This window comes from Kogia breviceps, chromosome 1 (genome assembly GCF_026419965.1).
Source record: "Kogia breviceps isolate mKogBre1 chromosome 1, mKogBre1 haplotype 1, whole genome shotgun sequence".
Lineage (NCBI taxonomy): Eukaryota > Metazoa > Chordata > Mammalia > Artiodactyla > Physeteridae > Kogia > Kogia breviceps.
The window spans coordinates 137,511,426-137,533,336 of NC_081310.1; the positions used below are offsets into that span (position 1 = coordinate 137,511,426).

At 37.9% G+C, this 21,911-nt stretch overlaps 2 protein-coding genes across 2 annotated transcripts in view; one reads left to right on the forward strand and one right to left on the reverse strand.

The window, feature by feature from the left end:
- TNNI3K (TNNI3 interacting kinase) overlaps positions 1–21,911 on the reverse strand; it is a 301,789-nt gene that overhangs the window by 68,121 nt on the left and 211,757 nt on the right. The window contains exon 25 of the mRNA XM_067005786.1: positions 19,323–19,432. Within this exon, the coding sequence (XP_066861887.1) occupies positions 19,323–19,432 (110 nt within the window). The remainder of the gene's footprint in view (positions 1–19,322; positions 19,433–21,911) is intronic.
- LRRC53 (leucine rich repeat containing 53) lies at positions 651–14,199 on the forward strand. Its single transcript, XM_059079232.1, is given in 5 exon segments — positions 651–738; positions 3,063–3,658; positions 3,660–3,855; positions 8,717–9,229; positions 11,864–14,199. Coding segments are annotated over 5 exon segments (3,729 nt in total).

The window sequence follows — 21,911 nt, forward strand, 5'->3', positions numbered from 1 at the left end:
AAAAAGACTTGGTGTTAAATACCTAATAGCTATGTGACTTTGGATGGTTTATTAACCATTCTGAACTTCAGCTTTCTCAGCCTCAAACTGAGTTGCCAAATTAAAAGAATTAAATAAGGTAATGTATTTGCAAAAGCTCAGCAAACTATCAAGTGTTTTACAAAGTAACTTAATTTTTTAATAATCTATATTAATGGCTGTGCCTTGGATGTGAGTTCTCTGAATTTATGGTCAAATGCTTTAACAGTTCAGTTTGTTTTTTTTTTTGTTTATCGTGGGTATACATATATATTTGTTGAAGAATAGTTGATTTAAAATATTCTATTAGTTTTAGGTGTACAACATAGTGATTCAATATTTTTATAGATTTTACTCCATTTAAAGTTATTACAAATCATGGCCATATTTCTCTGTGCTGCACACTATATCCTTGTTCCTTATAATGGCTCAGTTTTAATTTTATTCAAAGTAAGGATTTCAGACATTTATCTAGCATCATGTGAGAGCCCAAAGTGCCCATTACAAACCAGAAATCACCAAAATGCCTCATGAGCTGAGTATACTGAAATCCCTGGATAATAAATGCCAACATTATGATGTGCATTGCTCTCTACTTTCCTTTCAGGTGGATGGATCATCTCTTTGCCATTATGCTGCGGTTGGTGGCAGCCTGCCCTGCCTCATGTATGGTGTGCACCAAAGATGTAACCCTCTGTCACCAGATAACCTATATAGTAGGTAATAAAACCAGTAACTCTGAAAAGCAGTGTTCAGTGTACCTGACAAATTCATTGCTATGCCTTTCTTTGTACTGACTGATCTCTCAGCTCAGCCTGAAAGAGGTAAACTTTTAAAGAGCAAGCTTTCTTTAGTGACTAAAGATTGATAATATTATTTTATTTTCCTGTTTGTCCCTGGTGGTCTCAACCAAAACTATTTTAAGACCTTCAGAAGTAACTGAGATATTTTGCTCTTATAAAAGAATACCACCATTTTATTGTTACACACTTTTTTTAATAAAAGAAAAAAAATAGATCACTTTAATTATATTTTGTCCACACTTTGTGCAGATTTGAAACCTACCACAGGCTGGAAGAAATATCAATGAATCAGGAACCTGAACTGCAATTGTTCAGCATTAGTAAGATTAAGTGATGTACCAGCAAAACAGATTATTATCAAAGTGCATCTAATTTTGAAAGTGTAGTCTTTCTTTATTGGTAGTAAATGAGCTGTAGAAATGCTAACAAGATACACTGCCTGTATTCATTACATATTGCTTGCTTAAGTCAACAATTTAATAAGACACCTTATTAACAAATTTGAGGAGAATGTGATTTACATCCTGATATCCAAGAAGAGATAAACAAGCTATAAACCGTGCCAATGGAAAAATCTCAGAAACAAATCTAAGATCGAGTGGAAGAAAATGAGTTCTTTCATTTCTAAAGTCCTATGACCCCATGAGAATTAAGAGGTAGATGGCATTGTCATTCCTGACAGGAGAGAGACAGTTTCAAGGCTAGTTGGTTGTATAATGTCTCCAATCTGTACAGAAAACACTTAACAAACACTAAACTCCTATCCTCTCAAAGAGATTTGACTTCACTACAATTTTTTTTTTTGATCAGAGATAGCTGATGTTTGTAAGAAACAAATATTGCTCATCTACATTGCTGCACCTCTATATATTCCTTCTCATTTACAAAGTGTCACATTTGTGAAGTTCGATTTCATAAACACAGAGACTTAAATGGATGAGTTGCAAGTGGAGTCTGTCTGGTCCTAGACAAGAAGTAATTGACAGAAACAATAGCCTGCTCCCTCAGAGTCAGAAATCTCTAGAGGACTGAGGATCCTTAAAAACAAAACTCCCTCAGACCATATGAAAAACAATGATGAAATGAACAAAATGACAAACTGGTTAGAATTAATAGAATTCAAATAATCAGTAATAAATACTAAAAAAATAGCACCCCCTAAACAAAAACCCCATGACTTAAGCTTGCTCATGCTACGGAGATGGGAGCAATTCTTCCAAAAGAAGACACTGTGGAAATCCTTTGTCTTTTACATTTTTTTAATCTCTTTGTTTCAGTGATGTAGTCTGAATTTCATAAGGAAATTGTGATTTGCTTCCTCCATGGTTGATTGTTCTAATATCACCTGTAGACCTCCCAGGGACAATGGACTCTTCCATCCTTATGACACTGTCATTTGCAGTCAAAACAATTTTAGCATGATAAAGATGTGTTACAATAACTCCTGATTATAATACATCTTTATCGAGTTAAAACGCTTTGATTTCTAATGACAGAGCAGTGATAGCTCTGGGGTGATTATGGTGAAGGAATTTAACAGTTGGAAGCCCTGAGTACCACCTGTCATCACATGATGGACTTCATTGGAGGGAACAGATATTAGACAGGAGGCCAAGATGGCCCAGACTATAATGAGAACCCCACTGACAGATCCTCAGGTTGTCTGGAGAGAACATAGATCCTTACCAAGTTGCCAACTTTTAGCCTGCAGCTAAAAAGCAGAAACCAACGGTCCTTCTCACTTCTCCCACCCCAATCCACACCTTTATGTTTGAGAGAAAAGATGATTGGCTTCACAGCATAAATATACATTGCTTGTGGAAAACTGGTTAGGAAGCTCAGACACAGGCTCAGCTCTTGAGTGAATCTGTCTTGGCCCAGCAGGGCTGGAGCAGGTCAGTACACAGCCTCACAGAGAGAAAGCCTGAAAAGCCACTTTCAAAACAACATCAATGATGATCATCTAAAACAATGAATTAAATTTGACATCTAAAGGAACAGATGGGTTTGTGTTTCTCAAATAAACATGTCAAGGTAACAAAGAATATAAAAATCCATCATTCTGATAAAGAGCCACCTTTCCCTTAAACTGAGAAATCAGAGAATCATTTTCATTTCGTTTATTGTTCTTACCCAGGTGATAGGATTGTGCTCAGAGGGTATTGATTATCTCTGCTCTCCACTGTGCTCCCCTCCCACGTGTGTGTACTCGCTTCTAGTCTGTGCTTTTCTTCTCCACAGCAGCCCCCGTGACCACGAGGGTTTTAATCATCACTGATGGATCTCTCTCCTCTATAGAGAGCACAAATCTGTCCCTCTTGTTTAATCTTGCTCTGCTCTCCTTGAGCAGAAATGGCATCGAGGATGTTCGGGAAGACGCCCTGCACACCCTTTCAAAGTTGCGGACGTCGTTGCTGGAGCACAACCAAATATCCAGCTCTTCGCTTACTGATCACAGCTTCAGCAAGCTCCGCAGTCTGCAGGTGCTGGCGCTTAGCAATAACGCTCTCTGCGCCCTGCAAGGGTCTTGGTTCCGAAACACCAGGGGCCTGACCGGGCTACAGCTGAATGGGAATCAGGTCACTAAACTGACAGACAGTTCTTTCGGAGGCACAGATCTCCACAGTCTCAGGCATCTGGATTTATCTAACACTTGTACTTCCTACATTGTGAAAGATGCCTTCCGGCCCCTGCCTCGACTACAGGAAGTAGTCCTGCCGGATGTTTTTACACCACTGAAGCAGTTAATCCTTCTGAGCTTAGCTAAGAGCCAGTGGAGCTGCACTTGTGATCACTACCCCCTTGCCTGGTTCTTAAGAAACTACGTAAAGTGTTCTTGCTCGCACGCACAGGAATGCCAAGGACCTAAATTGTCAGCCATCCACCATGGCTGTGGCCACTGCAAAGAGTGTGCTAAGGCTGTCTGAGACCAACTGCGATTCCAAGGCTGCCAACCTCACTCTGGTTCTAAAGGACAGAAGTCCCCTCTTCCCAGGGCAGGATGTGGCCCTGCTGACTGTCCTTGGCTTTGCAGGTATGACAGGGAGAAGTGTGCCCAGCTTTTCTCCATATTCTTGAAGTACACTAAATGATGCTTTTCTCAGGCAACTGGGGAACCTTTCCAGGGTTTGTGGAAGGGAGAGGTTGTCAGTAGTGTGGGAGGATGTTAGTTGATTTGGCATAGGTTGAAAAAATTACCTGTTGCAAAGAAGCTGTCTAACATAGAGGAAAGGGCCTTGAACCAGAATTTAAGAGCTCTAATCCTGGTATAACTAGCACTGTGATCTTGAGTACATTAACCTGCTATTCAGACTTCAGTTTTCTTGTCTGTAATGAGGGAATAGTCTATATGGCAGTACTGGTACATTCATTAAGATGCTGGGAGATAGGGGTTAAAAAAGTGATGAGACATAGGCTATTTCCTCAAGGCACTCGCATCGGTGTGCTTTTCTGTGGTGGAGTGAGAATCAGTGGGTTTTACCAAGTGCAGGGGGAGATGCTATTATGACAACCAGGTGCATCCTGCTCTATAGTGCTTGTATAAGTACTACAGAGCTTATACAAGCTCTATAAGCGTATACAAGAGCATATATACAGCTTATACAAGCATGAGCTCCACAGTTAGATTATCCAGGTTTGAAACCTGGCTCTGCTCTTACTTGCTGTGTGACTTGGGCAAGTGATATAGCTGCTATGTGCCTTGGTTTCTTCTATTTGGGGGTTTTGAATTCTTTTAAGATTTCTGTTTGTCTAACTTGTTCATAAACTTGGGGGGTTTACCCCTTGGTGTATTACCCCACCCCCCAAAAGACTAAGGAGAGGATACTATCCAATCCTTTAAATTTTCTATGGTAGTTTAAAAATTTTTTAAACTATGCATCAGCTATCATTACATCTCACTGGATGAATGATCTAATGTGATGCTTTGTGGCATTAGCCAAAGACCAAATATGCATGAGATTTGTCAAGATATCTAGATGTTTGTATGCTTTCAGTGCATGGTGAAATCCTTTGCACCTGTGGGCAGCCATGGTGATGAGAAGTGTGTGTGTGGGAGATGTGTGTGTTTGTGGGGGGTTCCCCAACACTGGAGGACCAGAGGCTTGCAAATGACAGTCAAGACTGAACTGATGTACTTTGAATATGTGCCATAAATAACTATTCCATAGTAGGTTTCCAGTGAATCACTTGAACATCAGATTTTTAGCTCCTTTTAATCAGGATAGATGGAGACCAGTGTCAGATCTAGACAGTGAAACTACCACCATCAGTAATCAAATTCACTTGGAAGTGAATTCGAATTCTCTCAGGAAGATAAATTGTTTTAGAAAATGTGTAACCATGTCAGTAATTTTACGTACTAAGAAATAATTTACCACAAAAGACAAAAGCACTAGAGCAACAGAGAGTTTTTTCTTAAATGTGTTTCTTAGAATACTTAGTATCTTATAGGTATCTTTTATGTCTATTTTTAGAGAAGATTTTTGCCAAGCTAGCAAATCTGCATTAGTGTAGAGATAGATAAAAACTCTGGAAGCTTCCAAAGGCTTTGTCAAAATGATAGGAAGCATAACATGCTGATAAATTATAAATATTATTACATGCATGTTAAGTTATTGTGTGTGAAATTTCCATTAAAATGTACCTTTCATTGATTAATTGTTATTAAAGATGCTGTTCTTAAGCGAGATTCCTCTTTAAAACAGCTCTGACTTTTGATACCGATTTACTCCTTCAAAGGTGCTTCTCCTCCTGAAGTGAAAGTGTGGTCAATAGTCTATCCCTCTAGATTGTGGGGAAAAGACTTAGAACTAAAATTTGGCCTCTGATTCTGTTTTCTTCTTTGGCTATAGATAAATCATCACAATTCCAAGCAATATATAAAATCCTATTCAGTGAATTTAAAACTGATAAGTGGCTAATTGGCACCTAACCTCTTGACACTTCCTATTCTGTGAACTGGAGGATAAAAAGAGAAAGCTTTCATGAAGCTCTAACGTTTCCAATTCTTCAATGAGATTTTTATCATTAATTTTGCATTTTTGTTGTCTTTCCAACTCAGAAATATTCTTAGAATACTTAAAAAAAATTGCAACAATGCCCATGGCAATGAAAATTCAGCCATCTTCTTGACAGTAGGTTCAGCCTACCTACAAGCTTCATCTGCTGTTTTGCTCTCTGCAGTAATAGAAAGTGACCATAGCTGAGTGGTAATGTGACACAGACATAGCTCTAGCATCAATAGCGGGAGAGTGAGTGGTTCCTCGCTCTTTGGACACAATTACTGAGAAACTTTATCCCATAATCAGATTACGCTTACTCTCATTTCAGTGGCTGATTCATGCGTTTAAGAAAATTTAGGTCTTTCTTTCCTTTATTATTTGGTTGAGTAACTGCATCAGCCATACAAAGTCTTCTCTTAATGATTTGTTTTGGATTTCTTTTCCTAACAGCGGAGGCTTTTAGGATCTAATAGGACAATACCAAGCCTAAAAAGAAGCAGCAGCAATTACAGCCACAATAACATATAACAATGACCATTCACTGAATCTTACTATATCAAAATACTGTATTAAACATGTCACATATATTATCTCACTTGATCTCTGAGTGGTATTAATTATTCCTGTTTGATAGAGGAGGAAAAATAAGGCTCAGAGAGGTTAGAAAATGTTCCCAAGAAAAGTATCAGAACAGAGCTTTGAATCCTAAGTTTTCTTACTCCATGTAAGAGATACAGAGATGTTTCTAAAATTTTATTATTTACATGTTTTTAACATTTAAAAACCAAAACCTTTGGAAAAACCCAGACTCTCGGATCTGGCAATTAAAATGTTCTGATATAACTTTTGCCACTACTTTTTAAAAATGTTGTGTTTTTAATAGAGATTTCATTATTTCAATATGTTGTAGCACTTGCCAAGAGTGTATTGTTGTCAAAGAAATAAAAATGGGGCTTAAAACGTTACGATCTGGTAAGCTACAAAAAGGTTGGCAGATTTTGCCAGAAACTGCTATTCTATTTGGTTAATCTTCATCTTTAACAGAAAAAAATGAAACAACTATGCCTGACCCCTTCTCTTTTCTTTCAAGTTTAAAAAATATCATTACATTTTCATTAAAGTTTTCTGCAGTGGAGAGAACCAGGCATAGTGCAATCAAGGAGTCTAGAATGCTGGTATCATCTTATTCACTGTCCTCACCTCCAGAGTCAGGGAACTGAGTTTTCCAGGGCAACTGACTTGCCCAGGGTCACACAGCAATTTATAGGTAAAGCTGGACTCAGAATGCAGAACTCCAAACTCAGTCTATACTGATACCATATCCTCCTGATCATCATTTTGGAGATTTGTAAGATTAGACCACTCTTTTTTTTTTTTTTTTTTTTTTTAATGGTACGTGGGCCTCTCACTGTTGTGGCCTCTCCTGTTGCAGAGCACAGGCTCCAGACGTGCAGGCCCAGCGGCCATGGCTCACGGGCCCAGCCGCTCCGCGGCATGTGGGATCCTCCCGGACCGGGGAACAAACCTGCATCCCCTGCATCGGCAGGTGGACTTTCAACCACTGCGCCACCAGGGAAGCCCCAGTGCTTTTCATTATTAGGATTCATAAACAGAATTCCTTCTGTTTATTTAAGGAATATTCAATAAACAATTCTGGTATGCCTCCTTTGTGCCAGTGTTGAGAACATTGGAGATACAATATCAAATACACTGAAAAGATCCATTTCTTCATAGTGCTTAATTCTAACAGAGGAGGACAGACAGTGAACAAGCAAATGAATAAGTTAACACAATAATTTTATACTGTTATAAGTGCCAAGAAAAAAGGAAATCACTGTGTCAGAGAGAGAGTTGGGTGTAACTCAGAGACTTTGGTATGAACGTCTATGTGGTTGAGGACGCCGTTTGTCAAGATGAGAAACTGAGGTAGAAACAGGTTAGACTCTGCACTTGAGTTTGAGAAACAGTGCCATTTACAATGTTATTTAGAGGATAAGCTAGCCTATAGAGAACATGAAATGACAGTACCAGGAATTCTGAGATTAGATGTCAATAATTTTATTGTGGTAGTTCAAAGAAGGGAGTGATCTTCGCAAGATGGGAAAAAAATAGCCAAAGTGTCAAGAAATTGGGAGGTATGATTTAGATTTTAAAGGATAAATGAAATTCAAATAAGCAGAGATAGGAGAAAGTATTAGAAGCATCACTGAGAGAATACACAAAGGCTTAGAAGTACATTTTAAGACTAATGAATTGAAGAGTTTGAAACATAGTGTTTGAATGTGGGAAACGATAAAAAATGAGGCTAGGAAAGAAGGTTATGGCAAGATTATACTGAGTCTTGAATGCCAAGGAGTTTGACCTTTATGCTAATAGAAGCCAATGATGTATTCTGAGGTAGGGGATGAATCTTTAGAGATGATTAAAATATGGCAATAGCTTGTAGAATCTTTTATTCTTTGGGGGGAGGAGGTTATTGTACATGAGATTTTCAGGGTATATGCTAAATGTGGTCTATTTTTATTGACTATGGGATTAAGAAATAGGAAGTTTCATTTCCCATAGGCAGAAAAAGAATTTTAATGCAGGAATTATCTTATCTTGAATGAATTTCAGTCCATGAAAAAAAAACCCTTTTTCTGTCAAACACATTCCAGATGGCATTGTTTCTTATAATTTTTAATCAATACAAAGAAAGATCCAAATTGGAAAACAGAACAATGTCGATTAAATGTCCTGTCTGGACTAATATTTTTCCACATGGTGATAGATTTCCCACCCATTTCGACACCCTTTAAGCCATTAACCTTGATATTTGTGGATTTCACATTTGATGATTTATATGTTTCTTCCTATGATGTTATCTTTTGATAGTCTCTCTATTTGTCACAGGAGCTGTTGGTCTCACTTGCCTGGGTTTAGTTGTATTTAACTGGAAACTCCAACAAGGCAAAGCAAATGAACACACAGAAAACCTTCCTTGCAGAACCTTCGATGAATCCCTGCGTGATCATGAGGCAAGAAATTACCACGCTGAGGGATACTGTAACTGCCACTTAACTCAGGAAAACGAGATAAAGGTCATGTCCATTGTGGGGTCCAGAAAGGAAATGCCACTCTTACAGGAAAACAGCCATCAAGCAGCACTAGCCTCTGAGTCCACAGCCCTTGACAGATCATTTAGAAACCTGAAAGGGAAGGGCCATGGGGCAGACAGCACTCTCCTCTGCTTTGGTGGCAGACTGCTGCAGTCAGGATGTTCAGAGCCTCCTGGGAATATGGCAGCTTTTAATGAAGCCAGCTTACTTACCAGATATTGTCCAAAGAGAGTTGAAAAGCTGAGGAATCGTGAGCCTAGGGAAGTCCAACCTCAAACTCTGCCACAGCATGTAACAAGAACAATAGGTGAGTTGTCTTGTTTTAGAAAATCCCACTCTGTTTAAATCCCTCTGAAAGGGTAGCCTCCTTTGATTTCCTCAAAAGAGAAATGCCATAAAAATCATCGTGGCACTAGCCTATTCCTCTCCTAAAGATACTGGACATGTATCTGTGCGTATGGAGTGAGGTATAAATGGACACTTCCCACCCTCAGGAGTTGAGAGTACACCTTGTGCCCATTGGCAAGTGAATTTTGTGACCCAACACCTAACAATGTTTTTTTTTTGGTTTGTTTGTTTTTAAGAAGCCTTTTAAACAGCAATAGTGCTGTTAAGATTTACAGGAGGCTGAGTATCAGCTTCTATTCCAACATCCTTCGAGTCTAATGCCAGTTCTACAGTAAGCAACCTTCCCAGAGCATGACATGTTAGAAGAATGGGCCTTCTAATGCTAGTGATTCATTTCAGGAATAATGTCAAGACACATACTTTGCTTGCTGAGCTGTCAGGGATGATAACTTCCCAGTTCAGGGAAAGTCAGGACTTAATTCATTGTCCCATGTTGGGAGCCGAGTGAATCTGGCTGTGACATCTACCCACTGTACATGGGCGATGTCAATATTTAGGTGGAGGCAAGGAATTAAATGTCTTCCTTTTTCTCCCTGAATAGTAAGGCAATGCTTTCAGGCTCAACAGTGAAACCTTTGACAGCTGCTCTGTAAAGAGGTTCCTGTCGTTTATTTGCATTGGTTTACAACAGGCAGAACTTTCTCTCAGAATATGAATGACAGAGGTGCTGCACCAATAAATTCTTACCATGGGGATCTGGCCCTAAGGATGGATTTGGGGACAATTGGAAAAGAACGAAACTGTATGTTATTCCATGTGTGGTATAAAGCAGGATGTGAATTTATGGAATTGCATCCCCCAGACTTCAGATCTTACTAGTTTCGGGGGCCTGATGATTTGACTGAAAAGAGGAATGGCGAAGGAAGAAAACATCTGCCATAGAAACCCTATCAGATTGGTTTTATTTTATAAAGCAATAAGCACTTAGCCTTTCAATAGAATCATACCTTAGGCAGATGTTTCATTTTAGTTTTGTCCAGAGCCTTCACTTCTCTGTGGGAAACTCCTATACTAAAGGGAAAGTGGCCTCTTAACCATTTAAAACCCAGTCTCTTGTTTCACACAAATGCTGGTTTGTCAAATCAATACAATTATTTTTAAGAAAGACTTGAAATTTTGCTACATGCCAGGCATTGTACTGAAGCTGGAAAGAACAGTTATTGGAGAGAAAATGTTCAAGACCACACCTGCTCCAGAATAGAAGTCTGTAAGAGGCAATATCACTCTAATTAGGGCTTCTAACTCAGAAACATAGAATTAGAGTATGTCAGGGGTAGAGGAGATTTTAGAGGTGATCTAGTCCAATAGCTTTTAATATTTATCTTTGAGCCACAGAACTCTCTTAGAATATGTTAAAGGCTAGCAGTTCTTTCCCCAGAAGAATTTTATACCCACATAAAGTTCCCACTAGTCTAATCTCCTGATATCCAGAGAGTAAATGGCTTCTTCAAGGTTACTCAGAGAGTTGAAGTTAGATCTTAGATTAGAACTGGATGCAAGTTGGGGCTTATTTCACCTCTTTCTTTTCTATCACTGAAAGGAATACTTTTTTCTTCCTTTGGATAAACCAATTTCACAAAATAAGAAAAGGTACACTGGTAAGATGTAATTTTAAACTTAATATGCATTGTGGAAGAGGATAGGGTTTAGTATCAGACAGACGTGGGTCAAATTCTGCCATATCATTTAGCTGACATGTGACTGGGAGAAAACATGCAACCTCTCTAAACTTGTTTCTTCCTCTGTAAATGTGCTGGGAAAATAGGACTTGTCCAAGGGATCAGGTCTCTTAAATGAAAAAAATTAATGTATAATATTTAACACAATGCCTACCTCTTATGCTCAATTAATGGTGAAATATTACTAATATTTTTGGCATTAATATTATTTAACATGTATCATTAATAAATATTGTATTAACATGCACCATTTAAAAGTCTCAGACAGATTCTTTCAACACAGACCAGGCCATAGTCCAAAACACATATTCATTTAACAAATATTTAATGAATATTAAGTGATGCCAAGTAAAGCAGATACGGACTCTGCCTTATTGGAACCAGTAATATCACAAGTATTTCTCTGTTATTGTTGAGGTTATTATCTGCTTGAAACCTATATATTACTCAATATTTTATTATGTTCTTCCTAATATTTAGTCCCAAGTGGTAAATGAATTGAGAAAACAAATTACTATAGCCACTTGGAAAGAATGTAGATATTATTCATATTTAAAGCTAACCTAATGGACAACTAATCTAAAGACTTACAACTATGAATATTTTTATTTCTAATTCCACAACTTTTACATCAGCATCAGAACTGATTAAAATGTGGCCATAAAGAGTGTCATTGCAAACACACCAAACTGCCAAATGTTCCTGGAGGATTTGGTTAAAAATTAGGAAATTTTCAAGAATTACCATAATCAGAGGAGTCCTCTTTGCATCTTTCATAAGGCTTCTAAGCGTCTGTTCGGTTGGGGTAATAAAACTCTGCTCAGTGCTAAATTCCTGCATTTATTGTTCAACAGATATCAGCAGTGACACATTTAGTAGAAGATATGCAACATCCGCTTCAGCCTTGGCAAGAGAAAGTCTTGAAAAGCATTTAACAAATGAATCATGGCAGCCTCCAATAGAAAAAGGAGACAATGGCTTACAACCACACAGGCTGAGACATTTTATTACAGGCTCATCATCCAAGCTTTGTGAGCCTGAGGAACACTCTGTACAAAAAATCTTACAAAAACATAGATCAAAATATGATGATCCTTGTGGGCTGTTAACACGAGGCAGGCCTGGGTATTTGCAGCCAAACTGTTGTCTTATCTGTAAATATGTGCCCTGTGATCAATTTCAAGATTATGTGAAAGAAAGGAAGCCAAATCGTCGAGAACTTTCAAAGCCCAAGAAAGAGCAAATCCAAATTAACAGAGCAATAGAAAAATTCCTCATGAGTGAGGACAACATGGAGTTATTGGGGATATCAACAAAAATCAAGAAAACATATTCCCCTAAGAGGGCTAGCTTCCATCATCCTGATTTAGTAGAAAAAAATACTTTGGTGATGTCATCCAAAACATCAAGCCATTGGAAAGAGCAGAAAAATCAGAGTAACCACCTGACCAACTTGGATCTCAAAAAATGTAGCAATCCTCAGGAGAGAAACGAAGGAGGAAAATGGCTTACTGATCCACAAATTCTGCAAAAGAAGAGAACCAATCAATCTGACTTCAAAGGGAAAATTAAAGGACAAAATTTAAGGATAAAATTAAATTTAAACCCTTTTAGAAAAGTTAGAGTCCATCCAGAAAAATCCTTGCCAGAATTCCCAAAGAAACGCAGACAAGTGTTGTCACCTTCTAATAAATTCTCCAAAGTTTCTGAGAAAGAAGCCAAAGTAAACCTTGTGTCCTCTGCAGATTTTCGCCAACAGTCAGAGAGTAACAACTATGTTAGATTCACTGCAAAACGGCTGCCTCTCAAACATGCACCAAAGCAGACCCCATATTACAGAAAAAACATTAAAAAGTTTCCTGTCTTCAGTGCTGACAACTTGTCAGTGGCCAAACAGAGCTTCACGGAAGGAAACTGTCACCTTGCTGGTCACATTCCTGATGGAAACCCATCAACATTGCCTCAGCCAACACCCACTGTGACTGAACACAGGCAGTCACACTCCCCCGTCTCAATTGAGCAAGTGGGAGGTGCAGCTCACCTTGCACTGGGCATTCCTTGTTATTTACCAGTGACATTGGAAAACATAGGAAGGGATATTTTACCATCCCACTATTCTAGGGGGGCTACTGACCAAGGGGCGACAGAGCCCACTGAACACATGGAGCAGGACAAATCAAAGACCAGTGAGCTAGACCAGTTTTCTTTGTCCCTGGGGAATCAAATCCACAGGACTGAAACCTACAAGGAACATACTTTAGATCAAAATCAAACCTTACAACATGTAGAGCAACTCTCAAGTCAGGAACAACTTGGAAACGAAGAAAAAACATTAATGACAGAACCCAAAATATCACATCCAATTGTGGAAATTTGTGTTACGGGTGAGGGAAATGATGTAGAAAAGAAACTTCCTAAAACAGAAACTTATGATTCCTCTCCCATTTCCCAGACACAATCCAAGGGCAACTTTACATTTATGAAGACAAATTCTATTCCATACCCAAATAAAAGAGAGCTCCCCAAGGATATGAGTACCTCTCTTAGTACTCAAGTCATCTGGCCTCTAACCAATAGTAGTGAAAAAGGAATTGACAGCACAAATGCATTGCCCAGAGATGATGGCGCCGAAGCACTGGAGATAAAAATAGTAGGGAAGGAAGAGAAAAAAATGTTTGATGAAAGCAAGGCAAATTCTCGTATGTTAATTAGGACCACACAGATGACCTTAAATGGCACCACAAAAGAAAAGCAACAAACTTGGGAAAATGGAAAAAGTGAAAAACATATATTATATGATTCAAACTCTGTTGAGGGGACTATTACAGCTAAGGATTTGAGAATGACGAGTTCCCATGAAACCAAAAATAGACTACCTTGTAGTGAAATAGATCTTAAAATTAACAGTAATATGCATGATTTGAGAGAAGTTCAAGATTTTCAAACAGACAAAGATAACAGTGCACATAAAGAAGGTGCAATGACAAGGGAGACATTACCAGAGTTAAAAGACATTAGTTTTGAGGCAGAAAATAAGGTGTCTCTAATTCTTAGAAGAATAAATGAAGCTGAAAACTCTGCTCCTAAACCTACATTGTGTCCACCATCTGCTGAATATGTTAATTTATCACCTTTAGAGACAGAACAAAGTGAACAAAATAACTCAAGTAATAATCCTTTTCTACTTTAGCTTTCTTCAAAAGGACGCACAAACACTCCCTAGCCTTTGCATGCATTTCAAGTGCAGTATTTTGGAGGAAAAATCCTCAGTAACCCTTTGTTATCAATAAAATAAAAGTACACAGTTGAATATAATGCAAAAATCAAAGAGCCACAAGGTATTTTTGGCACAATTAATTGAGTTTGCTTCTCTAAGGAATGGGAAAATGGGAAAGAAGAGTTGTGCCTCATCCTGGAAAAGAAAGCAAACATTAAAAAAAAAAAGCCTTAAGCAAATGAAAGATTAAATAAGAAAAAGTCCTTGAGCAGATTTACACTTGATGATTATTTTATGGAAATTACTATACACATCTCAATTAGTGGTATTACAATATTGCTTTTGACATAGATGATTATATATTCATACTTGTGCCTGATCTGTTTTCCTAATTATGGTATGAAAATAAAAATTGAGCTTTGTTTGTTAACTGTAGTGTAGCTGATATTCATATTGGCATATTTCAACCATTTGCGACTGTTCTATTGACAATTATGCTATATTCTAAGTAGAAGTCTTTAAAAACTGTTATTTCTCTAAGAGAAAAATTTAAGGATTTCCAGAGGTAGTAGGCCATTTCTGTAAAATCTGTAAAATCCTATACATCCACTAGGTGGAGATCTCGACTTCAATCATTTTAGAACAAATGGGACTTCAAAATCAACACAATAGCTCCAGAACAAAAGGAATATTAACAAGCTTTATTGCCAATTGTTATTAACTTAAGATTTTGAAAACTAAATAACCCATTAGCATGTGAGCTTTCAAGGCCTGAGCTCTTGAGTTTGGCATGCCACTACTGTTTGGTGTGAGTATTCTTCCTTATGCACAGGAGAGAAATGTCTTTATAAATGTTAGATTTAAAAGCCACAGTAGAATAAGCATTTCTTATTCAAAGCCACACTTATTTGAAAGATAGAGGTATACTCAATATTATTAGTGAGATCTTAGTAAAATGTTGAAAGCATAACATCATGGTATAGAATACTATAAAATTTCACATTTTCTGGTGGGAAGAAAGGTCACAAATGCAACTAACTTTCTCTTCCCCTGTCTCTATATCGAAGTCTCTATATCTTTATATCTACATGTGGCAATATTATAAAGCTTAAAAACTATTCGAACAATGTAAATATTGCTTACATGCCTCCCTATTTCCTGTTTTCTTTCCTATTCAGAATTGGTAGCAAATGACAACTTTCTTATTTTGAAAACTTCCTAAACTTATTATCTCTCTTCTTTCCCTGCATTCAAAATGTTCTTGCTTTTACCTCCCACTCCTCTCCCCTCCCTCCTCGAGCTCAACTCCTATGCCATCTGTCTGCCTCCCCTGATGCTACTTCCTTTTGTCAAGCACCTTGAAGGTAAGAAGAGCATCTATGCCAACTTTTTCTTGCACATTAAGTTTACTGTATTCTAATTGCCAGCTCCCTCAGTTTTGTAGAACAGGTTACTCTTTTTCTCTGTAACTATCTTTCTCTTCCCTTTTCCTATTTTCTTTTAAGCACCTTCATTTTACTGCAGAGCTGTTAGCTTTGTCACTGCCAACAATGTCCCTCATATCTAAGGGCTTAAAAGTACTCTGTTCACTAGCTTTCATTCAGAAGGCAGTGATGACAGTTCTCCTGGACTCTTTCCTCTCATCCACTGCCTAAATCCGGTCTTTTCCCTCCTTCTGTTATGGTTCCTTTGAAGTAGTTCTCAGACTTACCCCTGCTCCCGAATCCCCATGGTAACCATTGTAGTCTTTGTGTTGTAACCAACTGGATTACTACTGCAATAGCAGCCCAGATAGAGACTCTTGACTTCAATGTCTTTTGCTTCTATGTCACCCCACTAGTTCTCTGTCTTTATTGGACACAAATCACCTGGGGTGCAAGTTAAAATGCAAAGTCCCAGGCTCCATCCCAGAGATTTTGATTCAGTAGATTTAGAATAGATGCCAGAGTCTTTGTTTTAACAAACATTCCCGGGTAATGTGGAGCATATAATACACAGCCTACACTAAGAAACAATGCTTAGCTATTCTAGTGTACACTATGAGATAATTCAGTGCCTACCTCACCACAGGAACTACATACAATTCTTTAAGTGAATAAATCCTTCATACCAAACTCTGATGAACTTTCCAGAAAATTACTTTTATCATATCTTTCACTACTTTAGAGACAAAATATAATTGTCTAATTTCATGTCCAAATTCCCTAGTCTGGTTTCCAAAGCTTTCCAAAAATCTGATTCCATCTAATTATCAGAACTTTTTCCCACTTCTCACTGTTTTCCAGCAAGCACCCTCTATCTCTAATAGGCTAGTGTTTTCACTGTCCTCTTCTATTTTTATGGGTCTTGACTAAGAAGACCTGCACAGGAGACAATAATGTGTTTCAAATTTAAGGAATGAAGCAAAGACAGACATAAAACAAAGAATGAGAAGTGAAGTAGATAACCTATCAAACAATGACCAGGCAGCATGATGTTAGTGTCTTAGATCTAAATATGACTGTTTCAAATGAGGGTCTGGTATAGCCCCTCAGTAGCTACAATGTTCCAATAACTAAGTCTCTCCCTTGTGTCTTTTCTCACAATAAACTTGCCCATGTTCTGTTTCCTTGAACTCTTTCTCTCTCACCAACCCCATTCATTCATCAAATTCCCATTTATGCTTATAAATAGGAAGTATCACCTCTTCCAGGAAGCCTTCCCTGACCTAGCTCTTTGTCCCCCACTTGCTAATATTCCTTTAGCATTCATTCTCATCTAATCTTGGTTTCCTTCATCTTGGCTTGTAACTATAAAACCAGTAATGTGTTTATTCTATTAATCTCCATATAACCTCTAGACCTTAAGCACCATTAAGAGCACATCTCCATTGGATCTCCTCACCCATCCCTGGGGCTGTATATAGTAGAGACTCAGTAAATAATTATTTAAGGAAAGAGTGAAAACTAGCCCATTGTTCCCTTTCTCCTCAGTACTTAGCTTACTGACTAGGTGAAGACCTTACTGGGCAATGCGATGGTGACTTAGGCATGTCACATGCAGAAGCAGCTCAAATTTATAATGCTGAGATGGATACCACAGCCAAACCGGGATCCACCTGACTGACAAGCACAAATATTGCCAGCCAGTCAGAGACTTAACTTTCCTATTATACTTTCTCTCCATCCTCCTCTGGGAGAACCTCATCCCCAGAGCCCTGTACTTCCTTGCTTAGCAATAAGACTTTTCTACTAAGCACTCAATTTTTGACCTCTTAATATTTTTATTTTTAATCTTTACTAGCATACTCCTTTGATTCTATTCTGCTTTCTCTATCTCATTTTCCAAACTGTTACTTCTGGTACCCATCCTACCTAAAAAATATTTTTAGAAGTGCCAATGACTTGCTTTTATTCCAAATTAAAACTTCCATGTCCCTTATCTATAATCATGAAGAGTCAGTTAATAAAAACAAAAGGGATTCCCTTTGATTGTTATGGTATATTTTACAATAGTTCATACCCCAAGGAGAGAAGGAAATTCTGGGTTAGATGCCTGACACAGTTATTCCTAGAAAATATGCCTGAGATTCATACTGAAAGACAAAGAAAGCTTTTCCCAAACTATTTTAAGTCATGTAATTTTCAAGACAATTTTCTAAACATTGAATTTCAGATAAGGGGATTGGAAGCACTGATAAGCAATAGTGATATTCATTCATTTACTCAACATATATTTTTGAGCATCTACTAGGTACAGTTCTAGGTAAGGAGGTTACAGCAGCAAAGAAAACAAAATGAACAAACAATAAAGTCACTGCTTTTATGGAGCTAACATTCTGGTAGTGAGAGAAGATTCTACACAAATAAATATATAATCTGGTGAATTAAATGGTTAGAGGAAGAGGTTATTTCTTCCGAGATACTCAGTCCATGTTCCATAATTATCTTCCTTTTTCTTCATAAGAGTTTTTGTGTATACTTGTAGGATTGGGTAATGACTTGGTCTGGTTTTGCCTTTAGAAACAGAATGGGAAATTTGCTTTCTCCTTCCAAACATCTGGAATAGGGTTTATTCTATTTCTCTTTTGGTGAGATACCAACAGCCTACTTTATCTGCTCCCTTGTTGAAGAGAGGTAAAATGTCTGGGAAGGATCAGAATCAAGGTCATATAAGAAAAGGACAACAAAAACTAGGATGGTTTGGACCGGACAATTAAGGGCTATTGGGCCTTTATGTATGAGGATCTCCAGTGTGAAGAGTGTGAACTAATTCCCTCCACGTAGAGCAGAAGAATCAATGCGGGCCGAACACAAGGATTTCAATAGACATCAGACATACTGGCAGGGGGAATTCCTAGACACTATATAGAACTGTGATATAAAGAGAGAAGTTGTGAAATCTCCTCCTTTGTCAATCTGTGAGAACAAAGTAGACACCAATCTGTCTGGTACGTTTCAGAAGAATCCTTTCCTATAGACAGATGATCTGGGATTTCATTCTGGGATTATATGACTCTTCCCCTCTACTCTCTCAGATCTATGATCGTATTAATTTTTTTTCACTGTTTACATATCCTACTTTACTTATTCCTTCCCTAATACTGATTCCTCCATTCAAACTCTAAATCTATGCTCTTAGCTACTTTGTCATACAGCCACTCAGAGAGTTAGAGAAGGACTAGGACCAGGGCTAGCCTCCTGCTTGAGCCAGGGCTCAAAGACCACTGGTCATGGGGTATTTGCCTGCAGGCCTGCCTCATGGTGTAAAGCCCACACAAATCCATCTTGTGTCAAACTTCTTTCTTGAAAAAAGTGACTAAGTGTGGTTCAGGCGTAGTTAATAAAATTGCAGCTGAGACGAGACTGAGTCATCTGTCATACCAGGGTCTCTTACTAATCAGTTGTGAGAAACATTTCAGAATCAGAGAGCAACAGCAAAGAAATATGAGATACTCAGACTTCTTGAGGCAATTAGAGACTAAAGAGCAGAAAGCAAATCAGTCTTCCTGCCTTGACAGTCTTAAAATACACACTGAAAGTAGACTTTGGAGCTACACTATTTGTGACAGATGTTGACCATAACACATTTTCTAAGAGGAAGTAAAAATTACTCACTTCGGGACATGCATTCCACCCTCGCATCAGCAGAGATGATATGGGCTTGGGAATGGAATAGCCGATGGGAGGTCTGATATGGTGGTAAGCCATGTCTGCTGCGGCAGCCGCTGCAAACCAAATGGTCACGTCAGTTGTGAAAATCACATATTTGTTTCAAGAAACATATGAACAGACAACAAAAAAATCATTAAAAATCAATCTGTGCAACATCAGCAGAGATTCAAAGAGACCTCTATGCTGTTTTTAAAATATGTTTAAGCAAAATAGTGGATAATATGCTACCATAAGTTTATCTTTATAATTGTTCATTTCTTCGGTTGTTCATTCCACAAATGGGGAGCAGAGGGGATTTATGTGTTTTGTTTTTGTTTTTGCGGTACGTGGGCCTCTCACTGTTGTGTCCTCTCCTGTTGCGGAGCACAGGCTCCGGACGCGCAGGCTCAGCGGCCATGGCTCACGAGCACAGCCTTTCCGCGGCATGTGGGATCTTCCCGGACCGGGGCACGAACCCGTATCCCCTGCATCGGCAGGCGGACTCTCAACCACTGCGCCACCAGGGAAGCCCAGAGGGGATTAATATAGGAACAAAGGAACAGACAAATAGCAAGCAGCACAGGGTATGTACATGATGTTTTAGGAAGTAAAAACTGAAAGGCAGATTGGACCAGCCTATACAATGCATAAATCCCAGGCTAAAGAGCTTATACTACACATAGCAAGACAAGGTGCCCCGGAACTTTGTACCCCTGAGAGCACGTGTATCACTTGGGCAAAATAGATTATTTTTTAAGTTTAACTCTGGTTACTGGTTACAAGATTGTTGGGATTTTAAATTTTAATATTTATAAAGTAGTTACTATTTGCTAAACTCTTGTTAGATATTCCAAAGCCATCATTTTAGCTAATAGTACTCATTGATTGAACTCTCTAGTGTTCCCTACCTGCTTGGATGTCTGAATGTTGCTCATCTTAAACTCCACATCACTGTGTTGTGATTCTCAGGACTTCTTTGTGGATTCCTGATTTCTGACTATTTTTCTGTTCTGCAACCAGTGATTTCCATACTCCCTGGGACACCAAGCTTATAGCTACTTTTATTGAACACATTTTGTATCAAGTATCATGGTAGATACATACATAAGTTCTTTCGATCCTTTTAAACCATGAGTGCAAGGTAAGTGCTATTGTTATGTGTGTGTGTGTTGTGTGTGTGTGTGGTGTATGTAAGTAGTTTTTAATTTATAAAAATTTTAATATAACCAGTAGTTGGCACAACTTCTTTTTTCAGATTTCATGCTCTCTTCAGCCATTTCACATTGAAAGTACTTTGTAAACAACCCATGAATCTCTTTTATTCTTCTGAAAAATTGCTCTGCATCGTGGGATGCTAAAGTTCCAGGATACTGCTGCCTGTGTTCTCGGTTGTGATGTCACAATCATCTGTCTATATCTTAATGACTTTTGAGATGTGACCCACAACTACTATCTCTCTTCCACCGAAGTTTACTCCAGCTAAATTCTGTTTATAGATCTGCATCCAGCAGATGTAGTGAAATTATATACAATGAAACTTAACATTTTGCTTTATGGATCATTCAGAATTACTATATAAGTTTGCCAAATGTAAAATTAATACTTGTTTTTCATAGAAATTTAGAACATTGGGAGAATTAGAAAGAATAAAATCTTATTATTCAGAGGAAGCAATTGTTAAAATATTTTGAGCATTTCTTATATATTCTTCATATCATTGAGCTCATGTCCAATATACAATTATGTAATACTTTTTCCCCTAAATTAAATATAAGCATTTTCTCATGTTATTAAAATTCTATGTTAACATATTTTTAATGACTCTGCATTTAGTGTGATTTACTTAATTATTTCTCAATTTCAGGTTGTTCAAATTTGGGTGTAAACACTTCAAAGAATATGTTTTTTAATATGACTTTCCCAATTTCACAGATCACTTATGGTATTTTGAGGAGTGAGTTAATATGTCAAAGGGTACAACCACCTTAAAGACTTTTGATACATACTGATGAACATTTTTCCTAAACAGTTGTAGTAATTTATACTCTCAATAACAAGTGTATGAGATGGTTGTCATTATACCTGAGTCAGAATTAGGTTTTCTCATTTTATAAAAGATTTTGCAAATATGAGAGGTAAATATATCAGCTCATTTGTTGCTGTTTATATTTTGTTCTTGGATAAGTAGTGAGGCTTAATATTTTCCCAGACATTTATTAGTTATTTGTATTTAAAATATTAAGTTCATGCCCTTTGCCCACCTGGAATTTCAATATTTCCTTGCAACAGTCATCTAATTGTACAAATGGTTCCAGGCTGAGGGCAGAGTCAGGAATTTCATTCCTGCTTTTGTCTTCAATGCCCTTTGTAACATATTTGCAATATCACATTTTCCAACCATTTCTGGCCACTATCAAGTACAGTTGCTGACACTAAGAAAACAAAGAAACAAAAGACTGCTCAGAACATATTTAGCAAACTTAACATGACTCACAAAATATGTTTTTTGTGTCACAAAATACTAGGCTTTTTAGGTTCCTTCCAGTAGCTACT